Source organism: Mustela nivalis, assembly GCF_964662115.1.
Source record: "Mustela nivalis genome assembly, chromosome: 9".
Classification (NCBI taxonomy): domain Eukaryota; kingdom Metazoa; phylum Chordata; class Mammalia; order Carnivora; family Mustelidae; genus Mustela; species Mustela nivalis.
Window position 1 is genome coordinate 119,546,694 of NC_139028.1, and position 11,956 is coordinate 119,558,649.

At 64.3% G+C, this 11,956-nt stretch overlaps 2 protein-coding genes and 1 long non-coding RNA gene across 4 annotated transcripts; 1 reads left to right on the top strand and 2 right to left on the bottom strand.

The window, feature by feature from the left end:
• Positions 1-647: 647 nt before the first annotated feature.
• Positions 648-5,886, bottom strand: PNPLA2 (patatin like domain 2, triacylglycerol lipase). Its single transcript, XM_082749365.1, has 9 exons — positions 5,546-5,886; positions 3,524-3,756; positions 3,367-3,432; positions 2,766-2,975; positions 2,375-2,435; positions 2,106-2,270; positions 1,809-1,941; positions 1,468-1,590; positions 648-1,378 (listed from the first exon to the last, which is right to left on the bottom strand). Exons 1-9 carry the CDS (start codon positions 5,730-5,732, stop codon positions 1,108-1,110), a joined length of 1,449 nt encoding a protein of 482 aa, XP_082605491.1. The 5' UTR covers positions 5,733-5,886; the 3' UTR covers positions 648-1,107.
• Positions 5,887-6,010: 124 nt separating this feature from the next.
• LOC309873544 lies at positions 6,011-8,256 on the top strand. Its single transcript, XR_014316406.1, has 2 exons — positions 6,011-6,857; positions 7,211-8,256. It is a non-coding gene; the product is annotated as an uncharacterized lncRNA (long non-coding RNA).
• A 1,706-nt stretch (positions 8,257-9,962) lies between these two features.
• Positions 9,963-11,853, bottom strand: RPLP2 (ribosomal protein lateral stalk subunit P2). Of its 2 annotated transcripts, none has more exons than XM_082749400.1 (5): positions 11,660-11,853; positions 11,349-11,472; positions 10,894-10,942; positions 10,170-10,268; positions 9,963-10,086 (listed from the first exon to the last, which is right to left on the bottom strand). In XM_082749400.1, exons 2-5 carry the CDS (start codon positions 11,469-11,471, stop codon positions 10,010-10,012), a joined length of 348 nt encoding a protein of 115 aa, XP_082605526.1. In that variant the 5' UTR covers position 11,472; positions 11,660-11,853; the 3' UTR covers positions 9,963-10,009. The 2 variants fall into 2 exon arrangements, with proteins under 2 accessions (XP_082605526.1, XP_082605527.1); XM_082749401.1 differs by having other exon boundaries at positions 11,656-11,796.
• Positions 11,854-11,956: the final 103 nt, after the last annotated feature.

Below are 11,956 nucleotides of genomic sequence, written 5' to 3' on the forward strand. Positions count from 1 at the left end.
GGCTGTCCCAAGCAGAGGACGCTTTCAGGAAACTGTGTCTCCCACAGAAAAAGGTCCAGCCTCCTGCGGGGGGGGGGGGGGGTCAGACCTCACCTTGCCTAACATTCCATACCCCTCCTATGTATTGGCTGGAGACTGCACACCCTGGATGGTGGGGCGGTGGCGGGGGACCAAGAAGGTGTGTATGCTGGCCAGTGAGCTTTGCCATGGCAAGGGGGGAGGCCCAGGGCCTTCCGCCAAATGCAAAAGTGGAGCAGGTCCCCTGTCTCCTAGGTCCACCTGTGCTCAGCTCCATAGCCATCCAACCCTGAGATCAACCTCCCCCCACACCTGTGTCACCATGGAGTGGAGATGCAGACGCCACCTTTTGTAAACATTTCTTGGTTTTTATTTAGCAAGGGTCGTGGTCCCGGTATTTCTGCCGGCTGTTGTAAAGCTGCGCCCAAAGGCCAGCAGACCTCAGGACAAGGCAGACCTCAGCCTTGGCCAGAGAAGTGGGCCAGAAGCCAAAAGGTACACAGGGGCCTTTAGGGGAAGGCCTCGGGCCTGGCTGGCAGGACCAGCCCCAGCAGAGCAGGGCCCCGGAAGGCCCGATCTGGAGGAGAGACGAGCGCCGGGGAGTCACACACAAGTGAAGGAGGCAGGGCTGGGCCGTGGCATTTATTACATCCGCTTTGGTGAAAATAAATAATTCTTCACACACGTTCTTCGGCAAAACACGACAAATGAGGAGGCAGTAGCAGGTACAAAGTTCTCAGGAGTAATACTGCGCTGACTGCGGGGCACCTGCGGGTGCGGCCCCGCCCTCCTCCCCACTTCTGGGGCGGGGCCTGAGGGGGAGACTAAGGCACAGGTGAGGGGAGGGGTGCTCTGGACCCACCCCCACTCGGCGCAGCGCGGGAGTGGCTGGCGGAGGGGGCTGACAGCCAGTCCCCTTCTAGCAGCTGTGAGGGGCCCCATCTCCTCACGCCTGCAGGGGGAGTAGAGAGAGGCCCGGGAGTGGGGCGGGGAGCTCAGCCCGCCCCAGGGCCCCGCCTCACGGGGCAGGGAAGCTGGGGGAGCCCCCCTGCCCTCCGCACCGGGACCCCAGGGGGCTCGGGAAGGCTTTCAGCAAGGGGGCGAGGTGGGTGGGAGCTGTGGGGGCGTGGGGGCGTGGCTGGCGGGGGCACGCATGCGCAGGGCATCCGGCGGGAAGGCCACGTTGGTGCAGAAAAGGCCCAGGAGCAGCTGGCGCTGGCACTCCTCCCACTTTGCCAGCGCGTCCCCCAGCGACAGGCTGTTGCGCATCCAGCTGGGTAGCGCCTCACTGTAGGTGGCGCAGGACAGCGGCACAGAGGGCAGCGACCGGGCGCGGCGCAGCTCCACCTGCTCCGACAGGCTGCAGGGGGAGGGACGGAGGGCAGGAGCAGTGAGTGGAGGCCACTGCGCTTTGGGCCCCAGGTGGACCCAGCAGGGAGCAGGGCTCACCTGGAGGGCAGGTGGCTTCCCAGCTTCCTCTTGGCGCGCATCACCAGGTACTGGCAGAGGCTGCCCGTCTGCTCCTTCATCCACCGGATGTCCTCGGGGACGTCGGGGAGCCACTCCAGCAAGCTGCGCGGGATGGGAGGCATGGCCTCAGGGTCTGCGGCTCAGCCCCGACCCGCATGCCCATTCTTCCCCGCCAGTGCCCCAGCTTCTGGAAACCTTGATATGGCATCTCTGCAGCCTCCCCCAACCAGTGGCCTTTACTCCAGGGCGCCTACCATTCATGGATGACCCCAGAGTTTGGTCCTCAGTGCTCTCAGCCCCAAACCCCCTAGTCCCCTCACCGGATGGTGAAGGACACGGCACTCTCCAGCGGCAGAGTGTAGGGCACCATCATGGCTGTGGCCAAACGCACAGGCAACATGTTGGAGAAGGTGGTCAGCAGGTCCTTGGGCTCTATGCAGGCCTCCAGCAGGGCTGGGGGTGGGACGCAGGAGGGAAGCTGACCTCGGGCTGGGGAGGCCTGGACCCCTCTGCGCCACAGCTTCCCCCACCCGGAAGCTCCCTGCCCCGCCCCACCTCCACACACCTTCATCCCCCCAAGCCAAGGGCCCCCATCCCCCCTCATTGCCTCCACACACCTTCATTGAGCCGTGAAGGCAGATGGTCCAGGATGTGATCCTCCCGGGACGGCTGTACGTGGCCGTCTACTGGGGCCACCTGGGTGTCCTCCACATCCTCGTCCTTGAGAGGAGGGTTGTGTGCAGGGGGCAGCGCCAGCAGGGGGTTGGGTCGGTTCAGGAGGCCTGGGTGGGGCCCCCCAGACAGATGATCAGCCCCACAGGCCAGACAACAGTGCGGAGCCACCACCCCAGCCCACCCACGGCCCCTGCTAGGGGCACCCACGCACCGTTGCGCCTCAGGAAACGCAGGCCATCCCTGTAGCCCTGCTTGCACATCTCTCGCAGCACCTGAGGCAGCAGGGTGGTCAGTTAGAGCAGGCAGCTGCCCTGTCCGGCCCCCTGGTGGCCCTGGCACTCCTCCCCTCTACCAAGCGAACTCAGATCCAGGCCCGACAGGCTGCCCCAGGGGACAGGCCGAACGGCCACAGCTCTCGACCTAAGAAGCCGCGGCTGTGTGGACCCGGCCCCGGCCCCGGGAGACACCATCTGGCACCTCGCTCCCAGAAGCTAGGTGAAGAGTGGCCCTGCACACCCGGCCTCCTGGGCACAGACCTCACCGCAGGCTAGGGCAGACCCCCCCAGGCTAGGGTGGTCTCACGGTGTGTGCCGCAAACTCACCCCAGGCTCCGGTGGGAACAAGGCCTTGGACAGGCGGTACAAATTACGCAGGTTGAACTGGATGCTGGTGTTGGTGACTCGGAGCTCATGGATGTTGGTGGAGCTGTCCTGCGGGCAGATGTCACTCTCCCCCGAAAAGGGGGACACGGTGATGGTGTTCTTGAGCTCATAGAGTGGCAGGTTGTCTGAGATGCCGCCATCAACATAGCGCTGCCACCAGGACACATGGTCACATGGGGCGGGGCCCAAGGCCCAAGCTAGCTAGCCCACTGGGCCACCCAGGGCCCCACCCAGTGGCTACTTCCTTTGTGCCTTTCACCCACTGGGCGCTGGGCATTGGCCACAGGCCTGCCCGGCCGCTGGGCGGATGGCTAGAGCATGGGGGGTGGGGTAGAGACAGCCACCGGAAGTATGTCTCCCTGAGCCCTGCCTGCTGTTGGGTAACTCGGGGAAGTGAGGCAACAGGCCGTGGAAGGAGAAAGGGGCTGCGGGAGAGGGGTATGGCTGGCCCCCATGGCCTTCCTCTTCCCCACTGCCTCGTCTCACTGCTCACACAGTGGCCAACTCTTGTCACCCAGGAAACGTGCCAAGGGATACTCACTACGCCCTGGAGGGAGGGAGGGATGAGGCCACAGTACACGGGGATGAAGGTGCTGCAGACATTGGCCTGTGCGGCAGGGACAGAGGGACAGGGAGGGGTGGTGAGCAGAGGTCTGGGGTTCATAGAGCACCCCCAATGCAGCCCCAGCAGGGCCCACCTGGATGAGCTCGTCCTTGGAGCTGAACTGGGATATAATGACGTTCTCGCCATCAGAGACACGGGTCAGGGAGATGCCCAGGCGCCCACTGGCACGCTCGTGGCTGTCAGCAGGCAGGGTCTTCACCAGGCAGCCACGGATAGTCTTTACCAGGTTGAAGGAGGGGTGCAGTGGACCCAGGAACCGCTTCCGGGCTTCCTTAGACACCTCGATGATGTTGGCACCTGCCTCGCCTGGGTCAGCAGGGCCAAGGGTCAAGGGTCAGGCGCCACAGGGGCCAGCCCTCCGGGCTTAGCACCCCCATGGGGCCATGGCATCTCCATGTACCCTGGAGAATTCCCAGTGTCCAGCACGGGGCCTGGACCACAACCGGGACTTTTGTTAGCTGCCCCTGGAGAGACAGAGGCAGGTCACCACCCAGGGAGGGCTGACAGCCGCAGCCAAGGCCTGCCCTCTGCCCGGTGTTTCCCAACTTCTTGGCCTGATCCATGAGTCACTCACTAGGCCTGGCCTGGCCTAGCCCCCAGCCTGGGAAGGGGGGAAGCAGAGATTCAACCCTGACCAGCCTTAGCCTTCACCCACTTGGCCGATCCAGCTCCAGGCCTGAGGGCATGAGGCTGGAAAGAGTGGGGTCCCACCACCCCTGAGAAAGCCCGATTGTGACCCACTGCAGCTCCTACCAAGACTCTTTTTGGAAGCCCCTGGCGCTGGCCTCACACCAGGGCAGAGCAGGGGCCCAGGAGTGGTCACAGAATTGGTGGGCCTTGGGGAGGAGCTGCAGATTGCACTGTCCTAGTCAGAAGAGGGGCCAGAACCTGCCATGCTGTGGGGACTGCAGCTCCCCAAGGCCACTCATGAGTAACAGCCTTCTCCGGCGTGGGAGGAAGAGGTGCTACAGGAGGCAGGTGTGTCCTGAGGCCAGTGTGGATGTACAACAGAACCCCTGGCCTGAAGGCTTCTGAGGGAGGGAGGGGCAGGGTCATGGAGGGGAACCCCCAGCTCCCAAGGATGGAGAGCTGTGCTCCTTCCGCGCCACCTCCCCCAGGGCAAAGGTCATGGGAAGGGGGCAGGGGTGAGCCCTGGTCAGGCTCCTGCTGGGCAAGGCATTTGAGAACCTGATGACCCTCTGTCACCTTGGCTGCCCTAATAGGCTGGGGGCTGGGCACTATTCCCAGGACTCCCTGAGTACTCAGTGTGCCGTAAACAGCAGCAGCGAGCGCCTGCCGGAAGTGTGTGTGAGCAGAGGAGCCCATCCCAGTGCACACAGACCTCTGCCGTCCCGCCCACCGGGCTGGAGAGCTCAGAAGCACCTCCCACCCCAGGGAGTGGGCAAAAAAAAAACAGCCGTTGACCACACTTGAGGACCCAGGGCCACAGTGGGTGGTGTGCAAGGAGGCACAGGAGTGAGGAGGGTTTGCCATGCCGGGCCTGAGCCCTAGGACTTTTCTTCCAGATCCCCTGGGAGGCACCAGGCCACAGGACCCAAACGCTCTTAAGTGGCCACCGTCATAAGGGCCCCGGGGACATGGCAGCCTGGAACAGCCCAGCCCCAGGACACGGTGACCGCTGGCATCCAGTCCACTGCCGGGCTCCGGGGTGGGGAGGCCCCTCCCCCGGCTCTCACGGTCTCGCCCACGAGTTACTTTCTCTTCCCGGTGAAATACCCCTGCGGCACCTGTCAGCCCCTCCAGCCTTTGCGCCCGGAGCCTCGGTCCCGGAGGCGCGCACGGTCGCACCCCAATCCCTGGACGCTTCCGAGCAAAACAAACCAGGCCCCGCCCCCAGGCCCGCTCCCGGGATCGGATCTTCGGCAGGGGTCCTGGGCACGGGCAGAGACCCCTCCTCACCGCACCGCGGCCGGCCAGCTTCCCCAGCGGAGGGACGGGGGGTGCGGAGAGCCACTCTCCGCTCTCGAAAAGCATCCGCCCGGCCTCGGTGAGCCGAGGCCGGGCCCCCCCGCCCCGTCCGGCCTCCGCTCGCCCAGGCAGGACCCCCGCCGGCCCCCCGCCCGGCCCCGCTCACCCAGGCAGGCTCCGGTGACCAGCGCCGTGGCCGTGAGCGCCCCGGCCGAGGCGCCGTAGATGTGCGTGGCGTTGGCCACCAGGAAGGGCGCGTGCTCGCGGAGGCAGGAGGCCACGCCGATGTGGTAGACGCCCAGGAAGCCGCAGCCAGCGAACGAGATGTTCCACGTCGCCTCCTTGGGGAACATCGCTGCGGCCCGCCGGGCTCCGGGGCTCGCCGCGCCCCGCGCGCTCCCGCTCGCTCTGGGGGTCCGGGCCGGCCCCGCGACCGCTCCTGCTTTAGGTCCCCGCCGGCCGAGGCGGAGACGCTGCGCCGGGCGGCGGCGGCCGCGGGGCTTTTAGTGGGGGCGGGCGGGGGCGGGGCCGGCACGCGCGGCCCAATCGGGGCGCGCGGGGAACGGCCGCGCCCTCCGGGGGCCCTGGAGCCCCGCCCCCGGCCCCGAGACCCAGTGCCCGGCCTGCGGGGGCAGCGCGAGTGGACACACGGGGGCCTGGGGTTGTGGGGAGGGGCGAGCTCAGGCCTGGGACGCAGGGAGTCTGGGGGCACGAGAGCCTCGTACCAGTCTGGATACTTGCGGGGCGAGGGCCACTGGTGTCCGGGCCGCCACCGCCCCCTTCCTCTGCAGTCTGCCTACAACAGCTGCTTGGGACACTGAGGACCCCAGGGCCGGGACCCCCTGGACCGACTGACTCATCCACAGACTGACCCATAAATATCTGGGGGCGGATGCAAACCACACACAACTTTCAGAGCTAACACCAGTGCCCCAGAGCCCAACCTGGCTCAAGCCCCCGCCGCCTGCCGCTGCTGCCCCTTCGCAGCTGTGAACTAATCTGGCTTTACTTCATTCGGGGTGTGGGGTCTACTTGGGTATGACGCCGGCCCCGCCCCGCCTCCGCTCAGTGCCCCAGCAGGTGGAGCACTCCAGTGATGTCACCCTCCCGCCCCTTTTCCGCATTTTTCTCTTTGACTACAGGTAGGGCAGGCATAGGCTGGCTTGCTTCCAGAAGCCGGCCTGAGCCTCACCCCACCTCCCAAACAAGGGGCTGGTCTGTGCTGGGGTGGTGGGATGCCCCTGTCTCCCCAGGCAGGAGCTTGGCTGAAGACCCAGCCGGTGCCAGGGCTGTGGAGGTCTGGGATCGGCCTCCTACTCAGGCCCAGGCTGAGAACCCAGAGTAGGGCTTCTTCCCCGGGACAGGGCCATCTGGGTCATGCTGTCCATCCCTCAGCCTCTGTCCTGTCGGCCACCCGTACTTGGCACCGACAGTGTGCCTGGCAGAGGGACCCACACAGGAGAGAGCAGTTGAGCAAGGTCAATCCAGACGGAGCTCTAACTGGAGGGTGGAGGTGGGGAGACATTGTTTACACAAGCTCAGAATGAAGGCTGAGCGGGGATGGAGTGTGCGGGCAGTTAACCCAGGAGGGACACAGGGCTGCCTCGGCTGTGCCATGCAGAGGTGCTGGGGAGGGGAGCCAGGCCTGGGTACTGGGAGAGAGGAAAGCAGGGGGTATCTAAGTAAATTTGACCTAGACATGAGTGCTCTATAGTTTCAAGAGTACAGATCCGTTGCTGCTCTGGTTGGGTTTATTCCTAGGTATCTTATGGTTTTTGGTGTAATTGTAAATGGGAATGGTTCCTTAGTCTCTCTTTCTTCTGATTGTTAGCGTACAGAAATGCAACTGATGTTTATAGCAGCAACGTCCGCAACAGCCGACCTCTGGAAAGAGCCCCAGTGTCCCCCGACAGACCAGTGGATAAAGAGGATGTGGTGTGTATATGCACCACGGACTGTTCTGCAGACATCAGAACGTGAAGTCTTGCCATTTACAGCGACGTGGATGGAACTGCAGGGTTATGCGGAGCCAAATAACTCGGTCAGAGAAAGACCATAATCATATGACGTCACTCGTGTGTGGAATTTCAGAAATGAAACAAAGTTGCACAGGGGAAGGAAGGGAAAATAAAACAAGGTGAGATCCGAGAGGAAACAAGCCACAAGACTCTTACCTCTAAGAAACAAACTGAGGGATGTTGGAGGGGAATAGGATGGGGGGGTGGGGTAACTGGGTAATTAAGGACACGTGGTGGAATGAGCACTGGGTGGTATATGCAACTGACGAACCATCGACCTCTACCTCTGAAACTAACGATACGCTATATGTTAATTAACTGAATTTATTTTACTTTTTTTTTTTTTTAAAGATTTTATTTAGTTATTTGACAGACAGAGATCACAAGTAGGCAGAGAGGCAGGCAGAGAGAAGGGGAAGCAGGCTCCCCGCCGAGCAGAGAGGCCAATGCGGGGCTCGATCCCAGGACTCTGGGATCATGACCTGAGCCGAAGGCAGAGGCTTTAACCCACTGAGCCACCCAGGCGCCCCTATTTTACTTTTTAAACATATTTTATTTATTTGAGACAGACAACATGAGAGAGAGAGCACCAGTGGTGGGGAGGGCCAGAGGTAGAGGGAGAAACAGACTTCTTGCTGAGCAGAGAGCCAGAGGCAGGGCTCCATCCCAGGACCCGGGGATCGTAACCTGAGCCAAAGGCAGAGGCTTCATGGACTGAGCCCCCCAGTCGCCCTTAATTAATTGGATTGAATTCAAATAAAATAAAATGTTAAAAACAAACCCCCAAATAATTGTATCCTCAAAAAACCCTGAAATTTCAAAAACAACTAGAAAGATAAATAAATTCAACCTAGACAAACTTGACCTTCTGTTTTACGTGGGGATCCCATCCCCCAGGTGCTTTGGCTGCATGGAGAGTCCAGAGTATGGCCCACACCAGGATGATCAGGGCCCTACTACTGAGCCCCTGGGGCTGCTGCCAGCAGCCACACCGGGGCAGGTGTGGCACGGCAGGGATGAAGGCCACTCTCCAGGCTGCCCTGGAAGTCCAGGGGCTCACCAGGGTGGCCACCAAGAGGGGAGCTGTGTGGTGCAGGCCCAGCCAGGGACATAAGAAGGTCCTCCCTGACCTGTTCCAAGAAGCCAGGGTCCAGGCCCTTCCTGCTCCTTAGGGACTGGGGCCTGGAAGGGTGGCGCTGCCCCAGTGCAGGGAGACCTCTGCCCCTATTTCCACACCAGGGTTGAGCTGTTTCGGGTACACAGCCCTCCTCCAGGCTCCTGGGAGCGTCTGCTCTGCAGCAGGAACACAACAGCACTTCCAGGAAGCATGGCTGGGGGCGGGAGGTGGGCCTCCCCTTCTCCCAGCCAGTGTGGACAAGCAGCCCTGGTGTCTGCTGAGTAATCATTCTGGCGGGTGCTCCCCTTCCCTTGCCGCCCTCTGACCACAAAGGGCCCTTTCACTTCAAGGTCTGCCCGTGGGCTCAGGGTCCTCTCCTCCGGGAGCCCTCTAGCGGAACCTGGAGCCCTATCCTCTGGCCACCTGTGTCCTTGGGCATCCACACCCCCCACACCCCCCTCGTCAGTCTCTTGCAGCTCGTGCTGCTGAGAACCTGGCAATAACGCTCCCTTCTCCCTCTGGGCCCGTGTCCCACCCACCAGAGGATCTCGGGGCTTCAGTCCCACATCCCACGCACACGCCTGCACCGCAGGCCCCCTTCCCCAGGTTTTGGCCCCCTACCCAAGGGAGACCCTCCACCCCCCAGCTATCCCTGGTTACACTTGCGCTGTGCTCTCGCCCTGCAGAACAGCTCACCAGCGGCAGGTCCTTTCTCAGAGCTGAAGCACACACCACATGCCAGCCCAAAAGTTCCACTGTGGGAAGCAGGGTCTCCTGAGTGGGCTGGCATTGCTGGGCAGAGGACCCAAGGCCCAGGATGGTGGCTGGATGGGCAGCGGGAGGAACTCTGTCCCCCATTCTGGCCAGAGAGGAGCAGCAGAGGCCCTGGCAGGCCTGCCCTGGAAGGAGTTCATGGCCATGTGGCCCAACATCACTCCCTACAAGCCACTTCCACATCGGCCCCGGCCACCAGATGGCTGGGTTACTCAGAGGACCTATGGGACTGAGCAGCTCAAAGATTAAAGCAGAGCTCGAACACGAACTGGACCCAGCCCTGCAGGAAAACCTCAGGATCCCGCGGGCACCACCACCACCCTTCCCTCCTCTCGACTAACTGAAGAATGCTGTCACCAGTCCCAGGGGAACTGCTGGCCTCCACCAGCCAGAGCCACCTTGGGACAGTGACCACCCAGGGCTGTTATTTTAAGTTTTCTAGGACGTCCCCCTGAAAGCTTCACTCTGGGAAGGCCCTAGCTGTCCTCAGTAGCCAGGACTGTGGCCGAAAAGGCGCATGTCCCCCTCCCAGGTACTCATTCCACACGAGCTTCTCCTCCGCGGGGACTCCACCTCAGCAGGGGAAGCTCTGGTTTCTCCTGCCATGAAAGCCCACCCACCCGCCCTGCACCAAGGCCACACTCTGACAAAACGCTCCCAAGCCACTCCACGGATACACAAAAAGGGTTTTATTTGCCAGCGGATGGGGGTGAACAGGAACCTAATCGAACAAGCCGAACCCCATGTCGTCATCCGACTCCTCGGACTCCTCCTTCTTCTCGTCTTTCTTTTCCTCAGCTGTGGGCAGAAGGGGGGCAGTGAGCAAGGCCCGCAGTGCCAGGCGGAATCCCAGTGGAGACCCCACCCGGTCCTCCACTCACCCGCCGCAGGGGCGGCGCCAGCAGCCGGAGCGGCAGATCCCGGGGCGGCAGAGACGGCGGCGGCCCCACCAGCAGGAACACTGGCCAGCTTGCCGATCCCTACGGAAATCAGGGAAGGTAAGAGCAGAGCAGGCGCTCGGCCTGCGGGCTCCTCGCGACAGTCTGTGGAGTGTATGAGGGCCCCTCGCCAAGCGCCGGAGTCACCAGCTCCTCTGTTCTCCCAACACCCCCGGCCCCTTCCCGTTCCCCATGTGGAAACTCGGCTTCCGTGAATGCCCCCCAAACACTGAGCCACAGCACCCCACCACGGTTTCAACCCGGCAGGGACGGCGTCTGCGGGCCCGTCCAGGTCCTCCTCCGGGAGCTCAGACAGGGCTGCCCCCGGGGACGCAGTCGTCCCAACGGTACAGCCTCCACACTCTCCCGTCGGCTCAGCCCTGTCCCCAGCACAGGGGGGCAGGGCCCGTGGTCACCCCAGGCAGCAGCCCCAGTCTGTGCTCCAAGCCCCTTCCGGAGAGCACACGCTGCCCCCCCCCCCAGCCGCGCCCGCCCCGCCGCCAGGGCTGTGCAGAAGCGCCCCCGGCGCAGGCCCAGGGAAGCGGGCCGCCTCTGGGCGGGGCTTCTGGGGTACTCTGGTCCACAAGCGAAACCCGGCCGGCCACGGGCGGGCCCGCGGGCATGAGGATGGACCGTGACAACGAAAGCCGGCCGCAGGCGCTCTCACCCTGGGCGATGACGTCTTCCAGGTTCTTCCCGTTCAGCTCACTGATGACCTACAATGACCACAACCGGCCGTTACCGGAGACTCCCTTCCACGCCGCCTGCCTTCACGGCGCCTTCTCCGACCGGGGCGGGGCTGGCCGCAGGGGCGCGCCGGGCGAAGACGCCCCGAAGCCTGCCGGCCCGCCGGTCCGGCGCGGAGGCTTCCCCCCGCACGTGGCTTCTCCGAAGACGCGCTGCAAGGGGGAGCCGGGCACGCCCGCGACTCCCCGCGACGGGACAGCGGAGCAGCTGGACTTCACCCCCCTCGCGGAGGGAGTCCGTAAGGCCGGCGCCCTAGCTCGCCCCGAAGCAGGCCGGACCCCGCCTCGGGACCCCGCGCGCACGCGGCCACCCCCGGCTGCGCTTCCCCCGGGGCAGGCCCGCGGCGGGGACGCCGGAGCCGAGCGGCGCGGCTACCTTGTTGAGCCGGTCGTCATCCGCCTCGATGCCCACGCTGTCCAGGATCTTCTTGATGTCCTTGGCGCTGGGGGAGGCGTTGCCCCCGAGGGCGGCCAGCAGGTAGGAGGCGACGTAGCGCATCCTGACGCGGAAGGAGAGCACAGGCGGCCTTACCCGGAGGCCTCCCGCCCCGGCCCCGGCCCCGACCCCGGCCGCGACCCCGGCCGCCGCCTCCCGCCAAGCCCCGGCCGGCGCCCCCGCCGCCTGCCTCCCGCGGCCCCCCACAGGCCCCCAGGCCGGCCCGTGCCCCGGCCCAGCCGCCCACTGACTCGGCGGGGAGAGGCCTCACGCGTGCGACCTCGGCGGCGTCAGGGACGGAAAGGAAGGCGCCGGCGTGGGGGGCGGGGGTAATCCAGTACCCAGAAGCCCCCGGGACACGCGCGCCGCGCCGAGCGGGCGCCTCCGAGTGACGTCACGCGGCGCCCCGGCCGCGGGGACTGGAGCTTCGAGCCGCGCGGTCTGGCTGCCTCCGCCCGCGAACTCCCAGCCCCAGGATGCACTGCTGCCGGAAGTGCGGGCGCGCCGCCTGTGCGGGTGCACGTGGCCGGCCCTCCCGGCTGGCGGCC